The sequence below is a fragment of the Neofelis nebulosa genome, chromosome 10, assembly GCF_028018385.1.
Source record: "Neofelis nebulosa isolate mNeoNeb1 chromosome 10, mNeoNeb1.pri, whole genome shotgun sequence".
NCBI classification, from domain to species: Eukaryota; Metazoa; Chordata; class Mammalia; order Carnivora; family Felidae; genus Neofelis; species Neofelis nebulosa.
Window position 1 is genome coordinate 113,371,858 of NC_080791.1, and position 20,394 is coordinate 113,392,251.

The window sequence follows — 20,394 nt, forward strand, 5'->3', positions numbered from 1 at the left end:
GGGGGTCCTGAGTTGTGAACTAGCTTCTTTTACAGGCAGCCCGTGGGGAGGTGGGGAGTGGCCTTCATGGTCTCAGGGTCACCTGCCGACCCCACTGGCATTGTTCTGTCCACACTGGTCACGCTGGCCCCCCTGTGCCCTGGTGCCTTCCTCCCTACAGCTGGGTTGAGGGGAGGCGCGGGGGAGGGGGTGGGGCTCCCCGGGCCTGGGTCCGCTGGCGGGCCATTTCCCTGGGCCTCTCTGCAAGCCTCAAACTCCTCATCTTTGAAAACAACCTGTTTCCATTCACGTGAGGTGACTGACAAGGGCAAGCAAGCAGGCAGCGCGCTCGGCCCCGAGGCCAAGCCGGTGGAGGACTGGGGGCGGGTGGACAGCTCCAGTCTCGGGGGGTTTGAGCAGAACTGTCTGGGCGGCAACAGGGGGGCCTCCTAGCTGGGGACGGACTCCTCGTGGGACGGACTCCAGGCGGGGGAGGGCCTGTTGCACAAGGACAACTTGGGTGATCAGGCTCTCTCCAGAGCCCTGGGGCCCGGCTGCATGCCCCCTCTTCCAGGAAGCTCTCCGGCATCTGACCCTCCGTCCCTCCATGGCTCACCCCCAGGTCCCCTGTTTAACCCATGGGAATTTGCAGGACTCAGGCTGGAAGAGTTTATTGCCAGTCTGTGCCCTGGGGCCACTGGTCACCGGACTCAGTCCTTCTTCCGGGGCACAGGCTGTCTCCAGAGCACGAGGAAGACAAGGAGGTTGATGGCAAACTGCACGTGGCCAAAGACGGGGACCCCAAAGCTGCGGTACAGGACGCCGCCCAGGGTGGGCCCCAGGGTCTGAGTCAACGGCTGCACGGTGGCACAGAGGCCCAGCATGGTCCCTGAGGGGTGGGGGTGGGCGGCAAGTCAGGCTGCCCTGGCCACCCGCTTCGCGGACGCAGCCCAGGTCTCCCGTGTTCACCGCCCCCAACCCTGTCTGCTCTCTGCTCCCCCAGCTCCCTCCACCCAGACTGCGCTTTTCGGACCACCCAGCCACTCAGGGGCCACACGGGTGCCTGCACCCTGCCCCAGAAAGTTCCCAAGCCCAGGAGGAGCCCCGGAGTGGAGCCACAGGTCACGGGCCAGGCCCCGCCCTCTCAGGCCGGTTGAGCCTGGAGAGAGCCTCCCTGACCTGGGGACGGCGGGCTTGGGGGGAGATCCTCCTGAGCCACAGAGTGAGGGCTGGGGCTGGGGTGCAAGGCAGGCTCCCCACAGCCTCCACCACCCTCGTACCGACTGGAGGATGCCCTCCGCAGGACCGGGGGGCGGGGTCCTGGGGGCCCTCGAGGGGCGGCCCGCCCGCCTCTCTGCACCCACGTCCTCCCCGGGCTCACCTGGCCGCCTCTGCCCCCGGCTACCTGACTCCCCAGTCACTAGGCCCCTCCGGGCAGCTGTGTCCTGTGTGTGCGTGCGTGTATTGTCAAGACATGCGCCCAGAGGGTCCCCAGCTCCGGGGGCTCAGGGCCCCGCTCCGCTCGGGTTGCTGGAGAGCCCGCCGGGTGAGCTGGGAGCGGCCTGGTCCGGCCCCGCCTGGGCCCAGGGCCCGGCGTGGGGGAAATTTAAGAGCGGCTTCTCCCATCGCCCACACGCCCTGCAGACACCGGGAGCGATTACCGCCCCCTCTGTGGTCTCGGGTTCCCAGGCTGGCGCTGGGAACCAGCTTCCCTGTCCCTCCGAGCCGAGGGGCGGGGCCTCAGGTGCGGCCCCGCCCTCCTCCCTGCCGGGCCCTGCCCCCATCTCTCCACGCTTCGTTCCCCGGCGTCCTCCTGGCCTCTCCTGGGGGCCGGTCCAGCGCTCCAGGAAGCCCTCCGGGCCCTGCCTGGCCTCCCCGGACCAGAGGCAGCCCTGAGATGCGACCTTGCAACCATGGGCCATCGGGTTCCCATCTCGGCCTCTAGAGCTCAGCCTGCCCCTCCCCCCTTGGCAGACAGGCGGCAAGAGCTGGAGCGAGGGGTGGCCGGTCGGGTGGGCTCTCTAGCCTGCTGGGGAGTTCTTCAACCCCAACCAGCCACAGGAGCCCGTGGGGCCACCTGCACCATTGCCCCCGGGGGCAGGGCAGGGGCAGGGAGCTGAGTCTGGACAGGAGGCTTGTAGGCCTCTGGAAAGAACGCTGGGTGCAGAGTGAGGGCTGGGGGATCCCCTGTCTGGGGACACCCGTGTCCTACGGGAGGCGGGGCGCTGGGGGCTTTCTGGGTTTAACTGGCTGTGTGCCTTCCCCCACTCACTCAGGGAGCACGGGCACCCCTGACCCACCCCGTGCTGGAGGGGGGACCCCGCCTCCCGGCCTGGCAGCCCCCTGTGCTGACCACGGTTGGCCCCACTGGGCTGTCTTCCTAACTGGCCTCTTCAGGAGCCTTTCGGTTCCAACCCCCTCCACACCTCGCCGAGCCGGGTCCTGGCCTGGAATGTTCCAATCTTCCCCTTCCTCTTTTATAGGGAAACCCTGCCCCTGCTTCAGAGCCCAGCCAGACAGCAGCTCCGAGAAGCCCCCTTTCCACCCCCAGGCCCAGCCCAGCCTGGTGGCGGCCAGGATTCTCACCTGAGCCATCTTGCAGCCCCCCTCCCCCCCCCACTTGGACCCCGGGCCACCCACCCCACTCAGTACTCACTGGGTCTGGGCAGACCCAGCCTGAAACTGGGGAGTGGGGGGAGCTGCTCCATGCGAAACTGCCCAGAGAGCTTCCCAGAGAGGAGGCCCCGGGGGTCCCCTGCCCCTCACTGGCTCACCCGTGTCTGCGGCTGACACAGCCTTGGTCAGCACGCTGTCGGTGACCACGTTGAGGGCACACAGGCTGACGAGGCGGAAGTGGAGGACGTCGGACATCAGTGCCTGGCATGGGACAGGGAGGCCATGGGATTGGGGGGGCCACGCAGGACCGGGGTGGAAGGACCCATCCCCGGAGCCCCGGAGAGCCGGCCCCGGGGGGAGGGGGCCCTGGGGCTCACATGCAGCCTGGGATGTGCAGACGGCTGGGGTGATGGGCCCGGGACCCCGCTGTCAGTGGGGTGCGGCCCCGAGGAAAGTGCTCACCATGGCCGGTCCCACCAGGACGAGGCCCAGCACGCTGGCCCGGAGCAGCGCCCTCTCCGAGAAGCGACGGCTGAGCCGCCCGATGACCAGGCCCTGAATGACCTGGGGAGACAGAGCGAGAGGCCGGCTGGGAGGGGTCTGGCCGGGGGCGGCCCCCCCCCGCCCCCCACAGCTGGGGACCCCCTCCCAGCCCTAGCAGCCACCCGGCCGGAGGAGAAGGGCGGGTCCCGAAGCGGCCAGGTCCTCGGGGGGCGGGGTGGCCTGGGCACCGCACGTCGGCACCCATACACCCGGACAGTCATCTCCAAAACGAGTCCCGTGTCCTTAATTTCCAGCGCGATGAACACATTTTCATCAAGCGAAGGCCGACTAACTGCTCACAGGCGGCTTCGGGGGGGGGGGGGGGCAACGGCTTCCTCTGCGTGGACCCTCTCCACAGCCCCCACCCCAGTCTGAGTAAATCCAGGTCCCTCCTGGCCCTGCGGACCCCCCGACATGTCCTCCGAGCCCAGTCTGCTGCCTCAGCCAGCTCAGCAGCTGGCGTGCTCCCCACCCCAGGGCCTTTGCACTTGCATCCCCTCCCGACCCCCCACCCCCCCAACCGACTGTCCCATCTAAAATTGCACCTCTGCCCTTCTGAGGACCTTATTCTCCTCTGACAGCTCATCACGCCTGGCACATGAGATGAGGGTAGTCGGGGGCTTATCTCTGTCTCCCCCCAGCCCTGTACGATGGACGCTTCCCACCACTGTGGTGGCACCGTGCCTGGGGTGGACGTGAGGGCCACGTGGGGGCTCTCGCAGGACGGCCTGCGACAGACAGGGGTCTGCAAGTCCGCTGGGGTGGTGACGCCATCCCTCAGGACCGTCTGGGCTGCCACTCCCCCCAGCCCCCCACCCCAACGCCCCCCACGGGGAGGGGGATGCCGTGGTCCCCTTGGGGTCAGGCTGCAGCCGACACGCTTCGGGGTGGGGCAGGAAATGGTTTGCGGAGGGAGGCAGCAGGTGGGAGCCCGGCTGTGGGGGCGCCCAGGCTGCCTCTTAAGACCCTCGGTGACCGGCCCTACCCCGTGGGGCTGGGGGCTGGGAGGTGACTGGCAGAGGGGGCCTCAGGCCTCTCCCTGTAGACACAAAACCCCACCCTCTGCCCGCAGAGGTTCCAGACGCAGCTGGGGCCTCAGCTGCCCCCGGGGGTCGCCCGGGTGCTGGAGCCCCAGGCCCGTCTCGGGCGGGGCCACCATTGGGCACCTTGCCCCGGATGCGGGCCCCGGAACTACCCGCGTCTGTCCCTGAGGGTCTTAGGGGGTCTCTTGGCTTTCGCAGAGGTACAGGCCTGGTCTCCTGGGTCTGGGAGTCTCCAGGGCAGGGCCCAGGCGGGCTGGAGCGGCCATTTAGAACCCGCGGCCCCCAGCTCTGGAGAATTATCATTGTTTTCAGTCTGTGGCCCACCGGCCGGGCGGCAGCAGCCCTGAGGCCTTCCTGCCCTTGTGGCTGCTATTTTCGCACCAGGGGTGAGACCCGTCCTGGGCCCAGAGGCGTGGGGAGCAGATGCCCAGGAGGAGCTGGGAATCTCACACGCTTCCCTCCCCTTCAGACGGTCCCAGAATAGCCCCTCCCGCACTCCGGCTGTCGCCACCTGTCCCTGCGCCGCGGGCCCTGGTGCAGATGCCCAGGAGGAGCTGGGGCCTGGGAGACGGGCCGCCCCGTACCACCGGAAGGCGGCTGCCCGTCTCAGGGCGCCTCGCAAGGACCGAGTGACTGTCACCTGGGTGGGGCTTCCTCCTCTTCTAACAGCTTGGCCGTGTTAGCTCACCTCATCGGCCCAGCCACCCCACAAGGGTCACTCGCTTGATGGGCAAGGAGACCGGGGCTCCAAGGGCCCGAGGAACTTGCCCACGTCTTGTCACGTGCCCTACCACCGGCTCTCTCCCGCCCTGTCCTTCTGCTGGGGGGGCGCCCGGCTGCACACTCGGAGGACCGTGCACCCTCGCATGCTTCCAGACAGGAGGCCAGGGGCTCGCCGGCCTCCTCTGGGTACCAGCCCCCTCCCTCCCCTCTCCGGGGCAGACGAGTGTGCAAACCGGGCACAGGCCCGTTGGTGGCTGCCTCGGGCAGGGAGGGGAGGGCACACTCCCGGGGGCAGGAGGGCAGCCGGAAGCTAACGGTACAGAACAGCGATGGCAGGCGCTCAGGGCAGCGCCCTGCAAGGCCCGTTGCGTCTGAGACGCGTCCCGTGTGCCCGGCACCCACTCACCATCTGGAGAAGCCCGAAGAAGGACATGAGGTAGCCGGCCTGGGCGGCATCCAGCTGGAAGAAGTCCATGGAGACGATGGGGAACATGACCATGAAGAGCCCTGGGAGGGGGGTTCAGGGAGGGCGGGTGACTATGGGGCCCTGGCGGCCTTGCCTGCGATTTGGTGGCTCTCTGGCACGGGAAGCGGGGCCCCAGGGACCGAGGTAGCCCGTGCGCAGGAAGGTGCCAGAAGCTACCCCGTGGCTGGGCGGGAGCCCAGGGCATCCTGTGCGAAGGCGGTCGGGAGGTGGGGGGCCCGGGGCTGACCGTGTGAGAGGATTTGACCCCGGACCCACTGGTGGCCCCCGAAGGCCCCTTCGACTGAAGTCAGACCGGAGTCTCCAGGCGCCGGCCCAGCCAGGCAGTCCCCTGACTCAGCCTCCAACCCCGCTGCCCGGACCCCGAGATTTGCAGCACAGTTTTGCAAGAAGCCCCTGCGGGTGAGGGATTAGCCCTGGAGCACCAGCACGAAGCCTCGCTAATTTGTCCTCTGCGCTGCCCCCAAGGAGAGGACCCCGGACGGGGGCTGGAGGTGGGTGCTGGGCGCCCCTGAGGGTTCGTCTCAGACGCACCGCCTCCCCTGCTCTCGGACGGACCCCGGGGGGCTTGCCAGGCACAGGGCACTTCGGACTGTGCGTGAGGGGGGCCCTGCGGGGCTGCAGGGAATGGGGCACCGCTTTCCCCTCCTCCCTCCCTCCCTCCTCCACTCGGCAGGAACCAGGGGGCCGCCCCTTCTCCAGGACGTGTGTGAAGGGGAAAGCGTGCGGCCCGGGATACAGGGCGGAGGAGGGGGACGCCCTGACCGCAGACCCCCTCCCCACGGCCCCGAGCTCTCAGCTGCACCAGGTCTGGGACTCACCGAATGGGAGGCTGGACGCCACCTTGATGAGGAACACGGGCAGGACCCCTGACTGCAGCAGCAGGCGGGTGATGGCCTTCAGGTCAAACACGTTGGCCTGGGGTCAGCCTGAGGGGACCCGGAGAGGCTGGGCAGGCCTCAGCCCATTTCCGGCTCCCTGACCTGGTCTCGGCCGGGCTGCAGGGTCCGGGAAAGCACCCCGCACCCATGCCGGCACCTGCTCTCAGCAGATACTCCTCCCTCTGGCCGTGGCACCTGCTCGTGGGCTCGGGAGCCCACAGGCCCCGGCACCCCCCTTCGCTGGCCCCTTTGGGGGCACCGGGCAGCTCGTCACGCTCCTAGGGCTGAGCCCTCCGCCCCCACTGACCCTGGAGCCCCCGAATTCTGGGAGGCGCTCCGGAAACACAGTGCCTCTGCTGTCGGGCCACCTGGCCTGGCCCTGGCTCCCCCATCCCATGTGACCCAGGCAGTGGCTCGTGGGCACCATGGCACCTGGCGATTTGGGACTCAGGAGCCTGGCTAACCCTGCCCCGTGGTCCTTCCCGTCCTCCCCGGGCCTCTCGCCTACATCTCTCCTGCCTCCAGCCTCAGCCTCTCTGATGCCCTCCCCCCCCCCCCCCCCCCCCCCCGCAGCAGACAGGAAGCCACTGTCGTGCATCTTGGCCTTGGGCGACTCTCCCTGCAGGGAGGCCCAGGGTGCTGGCTGGGGAGGCCGAGGGCTCAGGCCTCATACCCGCCCGGCGTCCAGGTACCGCGTCCCTGAGGGGGCCGGCCTGGCGGGGCGTCCCAGGCGGGGCTTACCTGCGGGGACCGCCCGGTCGTGGGCACTGGCCCCTTTCGTGCTAACGGGGATAAAGGTAAAGCTGAGGACAGCTCCCATGAGGTTGGCCACCAGAGCCACAGTCGCGGGGCAGTGCATCCTGGGGGCGACAGTAGTGGTCACACAGGACGTGGGTCCCAGGCTGTGGGCACCACACGCGGCCCCTACCGGCCCCTTCAGCCACAATGAGGTCTCAGCAGCTGAGAACCGCTCAACCCCACAGCCATGTCCCCACGGCCTGTGACCTGGAGGGAGGGGACGGGACCCTCAGGGCGCATTCATTAGGTGACAGAATGAAGGGGCAGACGAAGCCGTCACCGGGTCCGACGGTCACACTGCAGCGGCGGCTTTCGGCAGCCACAGCACGTGGGCCCCGGTCCCCAAGCGCGAGCCCGGGAGGTGAGCCCCGGCGGGCTGGGCGGGGGTTCTCCCAGGAGGTGTCGAGGGGTGGGAAGACCCCCAGGGGCCGACCCGTGCCTGCGTGGTGTGCACCTGCTGCTCCCAGCCGGGGCAGGGGCGTTGGACACCTGGGGGCCCGCGCCTCAGCCCCGGGCGGTGTCTGGACGGGGATCTCCCTGCACAGCCCTGGACAGAGGACCAAACGGGTTCCCAGAGGAAGGGCCCTGCCTCCTTCTGCGGGGACTGGACGGGCCTCCCGGGGTGGGGGACGGCTCGACTGTCCCTGTAGGTGACGCTTCTCTGTCCCTGGGGGCTGATGGGGAGACACACGCCAGGCGGCACTGGGGCCGGGGCGCCAGGAGGGGGTGCCGGCGACCCCGAGGTGCAGGGGCGGGCTGGGGCTCGGGTCTGCATCTCAGCTCCATCTGCACAAAGACCATGGGACCCCGCGCGGCCTCCTCTGTGTCGTGGAGACCGGCACGCCTCCTTCCCTTCCCTCCTGGGGAGCGCTCCTGTTCCCCCTCGACCTGGGGGGCGGGACATTCCGGGCTGGGGGAGGGGCTTCGGGCACCACCCTCAGGATGCCCTCCCTCCTGCCCGCCCGCACCGAGGACCCGGACCCGGGAGGGCCCTCAGCTTCCGAGAAAACCCTTCCGGGCTGTGGGTCATCAGGTGGAAACTCAGGCCCTGACCCCTCCGGTGACCCCACGTCACCTGACAACGCTGGCCCTGGGGCCAGCCCTCGTGACCGTCCCCGTTTCCTCCTGCGGGCCAACCGCCCCCTCCTGGGGTGGGGGACGGAGGGAGGAACACGTGGGAGCCTCTTACTGAGCCAGGCTGCTCGGCCCTTCCAGCCTGGTGCCTGGCCAGAGAGCCCTTCCCCTCAGCGGCAGCGGGAGCTCCTATGCACCCTGCAGGAGCCCTTCTCCGTGCGCCCTGGCAGTCCTCCCCAGGGGGCACTCCGTCCTCTGAGAGGGGATCGCTCCTTCAGACCCACGGTGCCTGGCCCTGAGGACGACAGCCTGGGCGGGACCCTGAGCCAAGACCGCGGAACAGGTGAGAGCCGTTCACCCGCACGCAGCCCTGACACCTAGCTGAGCGGAGCTCCCGCTCAGGGCCGCGCAGCATGGGACGAGAGGGGGGCGGGTGTCCCCTGCATCTCCGAGCGAGGCCAGCCACAAGCTGAGTGCCCCCGCCCCGCCCCCCACGGCTGCACGTGTGCACACGCAGACGAGCAAGGCACACACACGTACACACGCACACACAGGGGTGCACACACACAGGGCTCCTGTGGGCAACCACAGCCAGGAAAGGCCCTGTTCCCCGTGGGGTCAGCGAGGCGTGGGGGCGGGGCCGCCCCGTGTCCCGGGCCGGGACCTGCCCAGGCGCACACAGTTGGTCCAGCCTGCACGTGCTGCGGACCCCCCCCCCCCCCCCAATGGCCCATGTCAGGGCCCCCGGCCGACTCCCACTGCCGGGGATGGTGGGCGCTCGGGTTTTCTGGGCACCAGGCTTCCAAATGAACAGGAATTCCCATGGACTGACGCCCCGGGGAAGGACGAGGCCAGCACGGACCAAAGCCCCCTCCTCCGCTGGCAGGAACTGATCTGTGACGTGGGCAGGGACACCCCGGGCCCGGTGGCTGTCCCCAGAGAGAAGGGCCCTTTCTTCAGGACCTGCACGTCACTGCGCGGGGCCTGGGGGACAGGGACAGAGCCTGCTTTCTTTGCCAGATGCCCCGGAAATTCGTGGGAGCAGAGGCGGCCACTTAGGTGGCTATTCTGGGAGGCTGGTGACAAGTGTGGGCTGGGTGGCAAGGAGCCAGGCCCCTTCTTGTGGGCTCTCACCACCCCCCCCCCCCCCCGCCTGGCATGCTAGCTGGTAAACCGAAGGAAACACAAGGACTCTGGGGGCCCCGGAGGGAGTCGAGGGGCCACAGCTTCCCAGGGGATGTCGGAGGGAGGGAGTGTCCTTCCTCCACCCACCCTCACCACAGGCCCCCTTCCAGCTCCCCCAGGACAAAATGCCAGAAAGACCTCGTGCCTTTGCGTGGAGGGACTTCTCAGCCCTTTCTGGCCTTGTGCCCGCACGGGGTAGGCGGGCGGGCACTGCTCTGCCCTCCCGGACGAGACTCGACGCCCCTCCCCAGGGACCTTCGGGTCAGTGCGCCCCTGAGCGCGAGGCAGAATCAGCTCCCTTGCTGGGGGCCTCCTGCTTCCTTTGTGCAGGATCATGAGGGGCGTCTGTGAGCCGTGGTTGTTGGCTCATTGGACAGACTGGAGGCTGGAGGGATGAAGGCCGGGAAAGGACTCCGGGCAGAACTCTGGGCACCAGTCTTTTGTCCCTTTGCCCTTCCCGGTGGCGACCTTGCTGGGTGACTTCCTTTCCTCAGATGCAAATGAGGGCCACCCTCCCCGGGGACACCCTGTCCCCATCCCCCATGGGCTGCACGGGTCCCCGGGGGCCGCCTGGCCGTCCTGGAGCCCAGCCCACCGGCCTCCGTTCGTCACGGCTGGTTGCCCACGCTGGTCAAACGGTGCAGGCTGCAAACGCCACCTCTCACCTCTGTCTCGAGGGCCTGGAGTTTGCCAAGCCGACAGAATCAGGAGGGCGGTGGGCTGGGCCATTGGCCCACCCTATGTGGACTGGCCACAGGGTGACAGTACTCGGGAAGCCTGGGCCACCCTTCCTCCTGCTCTGTGGCTCCCCTGGCCCAGGGGACGCAGGGCCTCCCGGGTGGCACCCTCCTCTCCTATCCAACCCGGAGGGCAGGCTGGGGTCAGCTGGGGCCCAGCCTCATGTGATGCTTGGCTGTGAGGGTCTCCAGAGAGTCACTGGACGTCCAGCCTGGGGCTTGGGGTGAAGTGCCCCTGCCCTGCCCCATCCACATCCCATGATATTGTGGCAAGAACAATGTCTGAAAATGGAAGTCTTTGTGGGGCCACTCCTGATTCAGCCTCCCTCTGGCTTCTGGGTCCCAGAAAAAAGGCCTGAAAGCCTTGTCTGGCCTAACACTTTGCAGCCCTCTGTGTCCCCAGAGCACCTGATCCCTCCAGTCCCACCCACACAGGCCTCCGAACAAGCCCCAGGCCTTTTCCTGCCCCAGGGCCTTTGCACAGGCTCCCACTCTGCCTGGAACACTGTCTGTCCCAGCCCCACCTGCAGTAGCTGCCTTCTCTCTCACTTCTCGGGTCTAAGCTGAGCTCGCTCTTGGCCAGGTGGGCCCTGTGCTGTGTGTACTTCCCGCTGCCCGGAAAACCCAGGGTCTCTCGGTCAGGTCTCTGTGTCCCCCTGCGGTGGGGAGGCCGCACACCGGGCTGGCCGCGCACGGCCTCAATGAGCCATCGTGAGCACCGAGTGGGGCAGGCCGCCTGGCTGACCCATGAGTCACTCCTGTCCCAGTGTGTTTACTCATTAACTTCCAGGGGAAGCGGCCCTGTCACCCGGGCGGAAGCCCTCTGTCAGCAGGATGAGGGCTTCCTATTCCCCGGCCAGACCAAAGGCTGAGACGGAGTCCCCAGTCTTCAGGGCTGCAGATAAGGAGTATAATAAATCCCCTCGGAGTCGCCGAGCGCCCCCTGGGCAAAGCTCGCCCTGGGGCCAGAGCGGGGGCCCCTCTCCCGCGTTAGCGCCCAGGAGGGCCGCCAGTGACGGTGACACCATTGGCACCATGTCAGTTTGCCTGACCCAGCCCCCAGCCGGGCCCAAATCCCCCTGAGCCGAAAGGAGTTGCTACCCTCGGGGGCATCTGTCCAAATGCCGACCCCTTCCAGGGGACGGAGCCCAAGCGTCGGAGCCCAAGCCTCGCACTCGGTGGGGGAAGCCTGTCCGCGCTGACTCCAGCCATCAGGCCTGGGGGCTGGCTCGACGTTCGACGGGGACCCCCGGACCCCCCCCCCCGGACCCCCCCCCCCGCTGGGACCTGACTCAGCTGGGCTCAGCTGGGCTCCGCAGGCTGGTGCTGCCTACCGCCGAGGCCCAGGGCGCACTTGTGGGAAGGGTAGATAGAGGCCTCCCCAGGCTGTGAGGCGCTGGGCTCAGGGCCGTGAGTCACCGAGCGGCCCCCACCTGCTAAGTGACTCAGGGCCTGGGCCCTGGGTAGGAGAGCTCCAGGCTGAGCCGAAACCAGTTCTACCGGTGCCCGCCCCACACCCGGAGGCTGCCAAGGGCACTTCCTCTCCCCTCACCTGCTCCCGGAGGTGGGGGGACACGGCTGATGCCTTTTGGGGGAGGGGTCACCGGGGCACGGGAGGCAGGAAGATGGCAGCCAGGGAGCCCTCACAGCGTGCCTCGGTTTTCACCGAGGAAAAGGAAGGAAGGCGGGATGTGGCTCTCGCCACGGGGCTTCGGGGTCCGGGAGCCCGCCTCCCCCGAGCCTTGGAGGGGGAGGCTCACTGTCTCCGGGGCCTCCGTTTTCCCACCAAAGGATGCATAGGGTTATAAAGCACCTTCGATCTTGGGATGAAAGAAGGCAGGGAAGTGAATGGATATTTCCGGAACATGAGGGCAGGGGCGCAGGCAATCTTGGGGGAGGCCCAGGGGAGAGGACAGTGAGTTGCGTCTTCTGGGTCAGCAGCTGGGACGGAAAAAAGGAAGGTGACGACGAGAGGGGACGTGTGGGGGGGGTTGGGGGGGGGACAAGAGGGGGCGTGGGGGGAGGGCTGGGGGGTGGTCCTAGGCACAGGCACAGTCGCAGGCCCCAGAGCAAGCGAGGGTGGGCCCATTTCACGGGTGAGAGCACCTGTCAAGGTGACCACCGTAACAGGCGCCTGGCTGTTGAGTCCAGGTAGGTGGGGCAGCGTGGGGGCTGGGAGGCTCCTCCCGGCCCTGCCTCTCCCTCTCCCGCACACTCTTCACGCCCTGACGTCCCCCCTCCCCCCTGCCCAGGACACCCTCCCGACCCTCTTCCTTCTCTCCTCCTCTTGCTCCTGGTCTAGCGACTGAGGCTCCCATCACCCCCAGCGGCTCATGTGCCGGCAGAACCCATGGTCGCTGCCACCCCTCGGAGCGCCAAGGGTCCTCCCCTCTTTGACCTGCACACCTCTCGGCTTCCGGATGTTCTCCTGGATCTCCTTCCCTTCTTGCCCTCACTGTACCCCCTCCTTGACCCCCGCTTCTAATGTGACGTGCCAGGTTGGGGCTCGGGGCTTGGGGCTCAACCCGAACCCGTTCCTGGGGCTTAAAAACCACCCACCTGAGGACACAGCCCTGCTCTGCTCACCATAGGTCCCCTCACTCAGCTGCCCGATCCATAGCTGCCTGGAGGGCCTAACGGGCACCAGACTCAGCCCAACGGAGACCCAACTGCCGCCGGCATGGCGGATGGCTCGGATCTCAGCAGGGTTCATGGCTCCCCGCAAGGCCGGCCCCAGAGTCCAGGCGTGTGGCCTTGAGTTCACACCTACATCCCAGCCATCAGCAAATCCGAGGCAGACCCCGCCTCCTGCCCACCCCTGCTCCCTGCCCTCCCTGCTCCCCACTCCATCCACACCGGCCTCCCCGGTCGTCCTGCCGCCCCCCTCACCTCCTGCAGGTGACACCCTGGTGACCACCCGTCTGTCTGGCCCCCGATCGTGCTGTATTACTTCTCACGCCAGGCAGCTCGCCCTGCCACTTTAGAAATACGTGTCATTTTCATTTCCTCCGAGGACCCGGCCTGTCCTAGCCACCACGGTATCCCAGAACCTGGAATCCCAGGGCACCGAGTAGCTGCTCAATAAATCCCGGTGAGGAAGCAGGTGAAAGGAATTCTGCCTTCCCCCCCCTGCAGCCTCCTGGCTGAGGTGCTCTGTGGAGACAGACATCTGCACCCCAGACTCTGATGAAGATCCTGGGGTGGGGAGCTGGTGGAGCCGGCCACGGGACCCTCCCCTTCCCCCGTCCCTGCAGATCAGCTGTCACCCGCTGCATCTACCCCTGTTGGGGGCTGTCTGGAGGCACTGGGGGAGCCTGGGGAGACCGGTGCCCCCAGAGGCCCAGGGGCCAGCACAGGCTCATCCGAGATCAGAAGGAGGGCTGTCCACAGAGGTGCCTGTGTGTGTTCCTCTGTGTGTGTGTGTGTGTGTGTGTGTGTGTGTGACTTCAGAGACCAGCAAGGTTCCTGTCCTGAATAGGGCCCCAGGGCAACTCCCCAAGGCCGGCGCGGGTGGGTCCCCAGCTGGCACAGGGCCTCCCATCCACAGCTGGGCACCCACATTCCAGACCAAAAGCAAAGACTTGAGTCGAAGGAAGGCAAGGAGCAAGGTCCACTCCTATGAAAGAAGCCGATTTTGAGTGGGTGTTGGGGCTGCTGGGGAGAGGGAGGAGGAATGGGGGTGGGGCAGCGGAAGTGAGGTTCCCCGCCCACGCCTGGCAGGGCCTGTCCAGGGCTCGGTGTCCCGGGTTCAAGGTTCCTCTCTTCTCCCAGGGGGCACTCCAAGGACTGCTGCTGCAGACGGCTCTGTGCAGTTACGGAACCGCCCACAGGCCGCCCTCGAGCCCTCCTGCCCGCAGCACCCCCATCGCAGGATGCCCACTGGTCATCCGGGGACCCCGCCTCCAGGGCCTGCCGTCCAATTTCTTCAGGTCCGGCCTGGTTTTCATGTGACCCGGGCCAGCCGCGTGCGTCTCCCTAGCCTGGGACCTCCTGGTGCCCTCCGTGCTGCCCTGGCACGCACCCTGCGGGACTGCACGGGCCGCGCCACCTGCTTCGGTCGGCTCCCGTCCCTGCCCTGTCCATCCTGCCAGCCCCGCCCACCCGCTCGCCGCGCCCCCTCCGGCCCCGCCCGCTCACTAGCCCCGCCCCCTCCAGCCCCGCCCACCGCGTGGGTCCCTGCTGACCGTCCCACACCTGACCCAAGACGTTCAACGTGCAGACGGAGAAACCGAGGCCCGGCGAGGTGGTCGGCCTGGGCCCACCCAGTCTCGGCCATCCCGACCAGCACCCGCACCCCGCTTCCTGGCCCGCCGCCCCCCCCCCCCCCCCCCCCCCCCCGCAGCCTGGTTCCAGCCTCGGCCACTCACCCGCACGTGGCGCTCAGCGTCCCGCCGAGCAGTGAGCCAAAGATCATGCCGACCCCGAAACACAGGCCGAGGCGGCCCAGGGCCGCGGGCAGCTCCTGGGGCTCAGACAGGTCCGCGATGGTCATCTGCGCGACTGGGTGCGGGGCGGGGACTGAGCCGTGCGGCCCCCTCGAGGAGCCCCGAGCGGCCTAGGCCCGGACCGCGCCCCACCCCGCACCCTGAGGGTGCCCCGCGCAACGCCGCCTCGTCCACACCCCCAGGACCTACTCCGCACCTGCACAGGCCACGCCCCCCACCCTCAGCCACCTGCCCCCCCCCCAGGCCACGTCCCCATGTCAACCCCCCCCCCCCCCACCTCGGTCCTGCTCTCTGGCCTAGACTGGTACCCAGAGGAGACCCGCCCCCGCACCTCCCTCAGGTCGTGACCTCAGCCCCCACCCCCACCCGCAGTCCTCCCGCAGCCCCAGCGGGCCCCCGCCTGGCCCTACCTGGCATCCCCTGCATGAACGCGACAGGCAAGGGCGTGGCGTAGAGCAAGGCCACGCCGGGCAGGGCCGGGCTGCAGGCGGCCGCCAGGAGCAGGTAGAAGGCAGAGGACGCCAGGAAGGTGAGCGTGAACGCGGCGCGGGCCCCGCACCGGTCGGCGAACCTGGGGGAACCGAACCTGTGATGCTCACAGATACCAAGCAGGTCCTGCCGCCTCTGCCCCTGACGCCCGCCCCCTGGGGCTGCCGAGGAGCTAGGCCGCAGGGGTCTCGTCTCGGAGCCTCAGTGTCGCCATCCTTCCAGTGGGTCAGCTTTCGGCGACCTGGGGGTGTCTGGCCCAGCAGGGCCCTCCTGCTCCCTTTGAGAACACCTTGCGGGCTCCAAAGGGAGCAAGGTGCGTGTGTGTTGTGCAGAAAGTGTCTCCAGGCTCCTGCCCTGTCTCCACCCGGCCTCCGAGCAGGGCCGTGAAACCCTTGGGAGCCCTGCTCGGTCCGACTTTACCGCCTCTGGAGCCCCTTTTCTGGACAGTTCCCCTGAAGATCTGACGCCTGCCACGTGGATCTCCACCCCAGGGTTTGTGGGAGGATGATGTCTGCCCTCATGTCCCTGAGCCCGAGGCCCCAGCAGCGCTGAGGCCGGTGGACGTGTGGGGGTCCAGGGGCGTCGCTCGTGGGACCCCCAGCTCGGCAATGCTGGACATTTCCAGCCACGACAGCCTTGCCAGGACAATCCCCTCTTTGGCCACAAACCAGAATTCGTGGAAGAGGCGGGCAGGGCCCCGGGGAGCAGGGGTCCCCGGCATGAAAGGGACTATTGTGCCCAGTGTCGGTCTGAGAGGCTGGCACGACCCAGCCCCTGACCTCCGAGGGGCAGGCCCGGGTCATCGTTGGGGAGAGGGCCCCCAGACTCTCTGCCCCACGGTACCTGCCCAACACGGGCCCGCCCAGCAGCTGAAGCGTGCCAAAGGTGGTCTGCAGGTGGCCAAAGGCGACGGAGTCCAGGCCCAGCCTCCGGGTCAGGTACTGCAGACACAGGGGGGCCCATGGGAAGGGTCAGGGTCTGGATCCAGGGTCCCCGGAGGGTGAGGAGGGGGAGAGGTGGCCCCGGGCTGGGCGGGACGGAGCTGCTCTGACCCGTCTGCGGTGGGTCTGGGAGGGGCGTGGGGCCTGGGACTCGGCTGCGTCTCCCACAGCGAGGAGACCACGGGGCCTCTGGGGCCAGGCTCTAACAGGCAGCGGCTGGCCCTCCTTCCCCTCTGCGGGGCGCACCTCAAACAGGTGGGGGGGGGCCCCAGCCCCCACGGGTTTAGCCTCGTTCGCCCAAAGCTGCCCCGTGGACTGCAGTATCTTCCCGGAACGACACAGGCCTCCTCTCTGTGGGTTCCAGCCTCTCCTGGCCCCTCTGGAGCCATGCCCACCTGGGGAGGTAAAGGCAGCGACCAGTGTCTCTCCAGAGCCCTGGAGGCGCTCGCCCTCCTGCCCGAGCCTTCCTGCTGCTCTGCGCCTGTCACTCCAGGGAGCCTCGCTGGGTCCCCAGGACAGCTGCTGTCCTGGGACCTCTCTCCTGAACTGCCCCCGGCTCTCCACTCGATGTCCAGAAGCATCTGGAATGCAGCACATCCAGAACAGACTCCCCATGGCCTCCCCCCAGGACCGGCCCCCCTGCTCCCTTGCTGACACCCCACCCCCCCCGCAAGGGTTCAGGTCCAAACCCCGGTGTCTTCCCTGAACCCCTCTTTTCTTGCACAGCCACATTTTTTAAAAAAAAAAATGTTTATTTATTTTTGAGAGAGAGAAAGTGGGGGAGGGGCAGAGAGCGAGGGAGACGGAGAATCCCCAGGAGGCTCCACGCTGTCAGCACAGAGCCTGATGCGGGGCTCGAAATCATGAACCGTTGCACAGCCACATTCAATACATCGGCAGCTCCTGGGCTCACCCTTCACAGACCTTGAGGCCAGCGGGGCCTTCCCCGCGGCCAGCATCCTCCTGGAGTCCTGGCAGCCTCTCTCTCTGGCCTTCCCTCCTTCTCCCCTCCACTCACTCCTCTCTAGCTGCACTCTTCTCACTACTGCCCCAGGGCCTTTGCACTAGCCAGGCTTGCTCTTTGTTTCCTTTAAGCCCGCCTTCTCAGGAAGGCTTTCCTGATCCCAAAGCCGCCACACATCTGTGGGCAGCCCCAGCACCCCCCGCACGCCTCATGATCTTACGCACAGCACAGTCTAAGGATGGTTTAGTCCCTGCCCGCTGTATTCCAAGTTCTGAGAACAGGGTGCACACAGTAGGTGCTCGATGGGCATTTGTTGAACGATACATACAACATCCACGGGAGAGCCGCCCTTGCTCTGTGCCTTGAACTGTTCTCTCGTCGCTCCCTGCACCAACCCTTCCAGGGAGGGACATTGTGACCCATTTCATGATGGGACCTCAAGGCGTCCGCCCCGGCCACCTGGCCGCTAAGGAAGGGAGTCAGGGCTTGGACCGGGCCGTCTGGTAGAAGTGAAATGGGCTTTGGGGCAGGGGTTAGGGTTCGCCACCTGGCTGGGGACTCCTGCCATGCCCACAGCGGCCCCCTCCCAGCCAGATCCCCGGGCACAAGTCCGCTCACGGGAATCCCCTGGGGGGCTTTAGTGGCTGTGCCATGGCCCCACCCAGACCAGACAGAGAAGGGGCGCTGGGACGTTTCGAGTCCCCCAGGTGCTGCTGCCCTGAGAGGGTGGGAGCCCGGCCAGCCCCACACGGGTCTGTTGAATGAATAAGCAAGGGTGAAAGGTGGGATCAATGAAAAGTGGGCGGGCGGGCCCTGAGTGCTGACCATGGCGCTTAACCAACCGCCTGCCCTCTCCTGGCAGCGCTCCAGGCCGGGGGGTGGGGGCAGCAGAGGAGGTGATGCGTCAAGCCCCGCCCTCTCGGTCCTGGTCGGGGAGACATGCGGCAGGATGTGGGGTGCGGACATCGTGCAGGAAGGCTGGCCAAGCAGGACCTGGACAGAGGGTCCGGGCGGGGGTTGGGAGGGGAGGCTCGCTGCGGAGAAGGCCTGAGCGGAGGCCCGAGCACAGGAAGGACGGGAGCCGAGCAGGTGTCCCGGCGGCGGGTGGATCCAGGCCGGCCGGGGGGAGGGGCACTGCCACGGGGCAGGGCTGGCTGTGCACCAGGGCACAGGAAGTGTGCCGGGCGGACCGGGAAGCACGGTCCCCGGGTCCCTCAACCTGTTCAGCTCCGTGCGGTGGGTGGCTTGGGCGGCACCGGCCCCACCCCCGGGGCCCCGCTGTTGCACAGATGGAAGCCGAGGGGGACAGTGCGGCCGTGCTGGTGGCCAGGCTGCTGAGGGCGGGCACTCACCGGCATGATGGAAAACCGCATGAAGAGGCAGGTGAGCCCCAGGGTCACCAGCGCATAGGTGAGTAGTATGACCCCGGGACGGCCCAGAGCGCCTATCTCCCTGGAGTAGGGGCCCCGGCGCCTGGGGGCTCTGGCTCCCTGCATCCTGGGCAGGTGCGGCGGGAGAGCCTGGACGGATCGGGGCAGGAGGCCGGCACGGTGTGCAGGGGGCAAAAGTCCTGTGGTGCCCGGCGAGGGTGCTGAGTCACGGGGCGGGAGGCGGGCGGTGCTCACCTCTGGGACAGGGCCTGTGGGAGAGGCCAGTGCTGCAGGACCCCCGGTCCTGAGGGGAGGGCTTCCGGCCGCTTGCTGTGTGACCTTAGGCGCCTCCCCAGCCAGCTCCGGGGCTCTGGGCACACAGCTCTCCGGAACCTAGCCTGAGTCAAGCTGGGGGACCCACGTGCCCCATGCAGGAAGGCACCAGCACCCCATTTTAAGAGGGAGGGCCCATTTTAGAGGCCCAGATGGGTGCTGACTGTAGTTCAGGTAGGTGCCCCCTGCATGTATGGGGCTGATGACTTTGGGTCCCTGTTGTCGGGCGAGGGGCGCCTCAGGCCCACGGTGGACCCCTCACCACCAGGGGCGGCTTCCAGAGGCAGGTTTGACACCCTTCGCCCAGCCCAAGGGGGCTTCTGGGGTGGCCGGAGGTTGGGGCGGGGCACAGAGCAAGGCCTCGTGTGCCCTCTAGCCCCCCACTGGCAGAAACTAGACTTTGTGGGGCCAGGGAGGCCTCTACAAAGTGTCACCAAATTAACACCCGACTGTCAGCTGAGCCCCGAGGGTGGCCTTCAGAGTCTGGGGTCCAGGGGTGGGAGTGGGGCTGGGCAACAGCAGGAGGAAACCCGGGGCTGGCCCTTCTGGCGCCCTCCCCCTCCCGCTTCGGGGAGGCTGGGGGGTGGAGGCTAGAGGCTGAGAGCCGCGGGTCAGGGGCTGTCAGCTGGCCGCTCACAGGCTCCACACCGTAAGGGGCCCTGGTCAGGGGCGTCCTCTCCACAGTGACCTCCGGTGCCTGCCCGGCCCTAGGGCACCGCTCCAGCGGGGTGAGCCCTCCCGGGGAAGCTCCGGCCTGGCCCTTCCAGTGCTGGGCTCGGGCACCTGAGGTCTCCCGGTGACCTGAGGCCCTGGCCTTCCTGGGGTGACCCGGCACCAGCTTTCTTGGGGTAACCTGGGACTCTGGCCTTCCTGGGGTGACCTGGGGCACCCACCCTCCCTGGGGAGCCCCAGCCTCACCTCCACTTACAGGCCCAGGGGCGTAGCAGCCTGCCCCCCGCCCCGCCACTTCCCACACAGCCCCTGCTCCCACTCAGGTGGGGCGGCAGGAACTCTGACTTTTAGAGCAGTCGGGGCATGGGGTGGGCAGAGGGATGGGAGCCAGGGGCTGGAAAGGAGAGGAGGAGAGAGGGGTGGAGGGAGGGAAAGGAACGCAGGGCTCATTGTCTGGCCTGCCCCCTCTCTGGGGTCTGCACAGAGACCCAGAGGAGGGCCGGGGACGGGGGGCGGGGGGGGGGGGGACAGGAGCATTTCTGGAAACGGCTCCTGGGCCCTCTCCCCACCTCCCCTGCAGATCAGGGGACGCTGGTCCTCATTTCGCACCTGCGGCAACTGTACCCCCTTGGCCGGGCCGCCAGAGACCCGGATGCAGGTACGCCTGGCTCCAAGCCGTCTGTCTGTGGGGCTTGCAGGGGGGCTTACGGTCCCCAGGATTCCCTGCTGGAATCCACGGGAGCACACGGACTCGGCCTCGGGGTCAGACACAGTACCCCAGGTAAGGCACTGGGCCAGGACTCTGCTGCTTGTCCCCCAGAGCCAGACCATAGGCCCAGATGTGAAGTCCCCTCTGCCTGTGTTAACTGTAGCTGAGCAGAGCGGGAAGCCGCCGGGCACCAGGCTCCTGGGCCAGGTCCTCCCCCGGTGCCCGGCGAGGGCTGGGAGGCGGGGACCAAAGTCCGGCTGTTCGGGGCAGAGCCGGGGAGCCCGTGGCCTGCGGTCAGGGCCTTTCAGGGCAGAGGCTAGTGGGCCCCGGGGCAGCGGGGGGAGCGGCTCACCCCCCCCCCCCACACACACACACAGTGGGCCTGGGTTTGAGGAAGAGCTGAGTCCA

General features: G+C 67.8%; 1 protein-coding gene across 1 annotated transcript; it reads right to left on the bottom strand.

The window, feature by feature from the left end:
• Window positions 1-634: 634 nt before the first annotated feature.
• SLC22A18 (solute carrier family 22 member 18) lies at window positions 635-18,398 on the bottom strand. Its single transcript, XM_058690009.1, is given in 10 exon segments — window positions 635-868; window positions 2,754-2,856; window positions 3,058-3,159; window positions 5,311-5,411; window positions 6,210-6,317; window positions 7,011-7,129; window positions 14,431-14,563; window positions 14,919-15,079; window positions 15,841-15,938; window positions 18,255-18,398. Coding segments are annotated over 10 exon segments (1,248 nt in total). The 3' UTR covers window positions 635-689.
• Window positions 18,399-20,394: the final 1,996 nt, after the last annotated feature.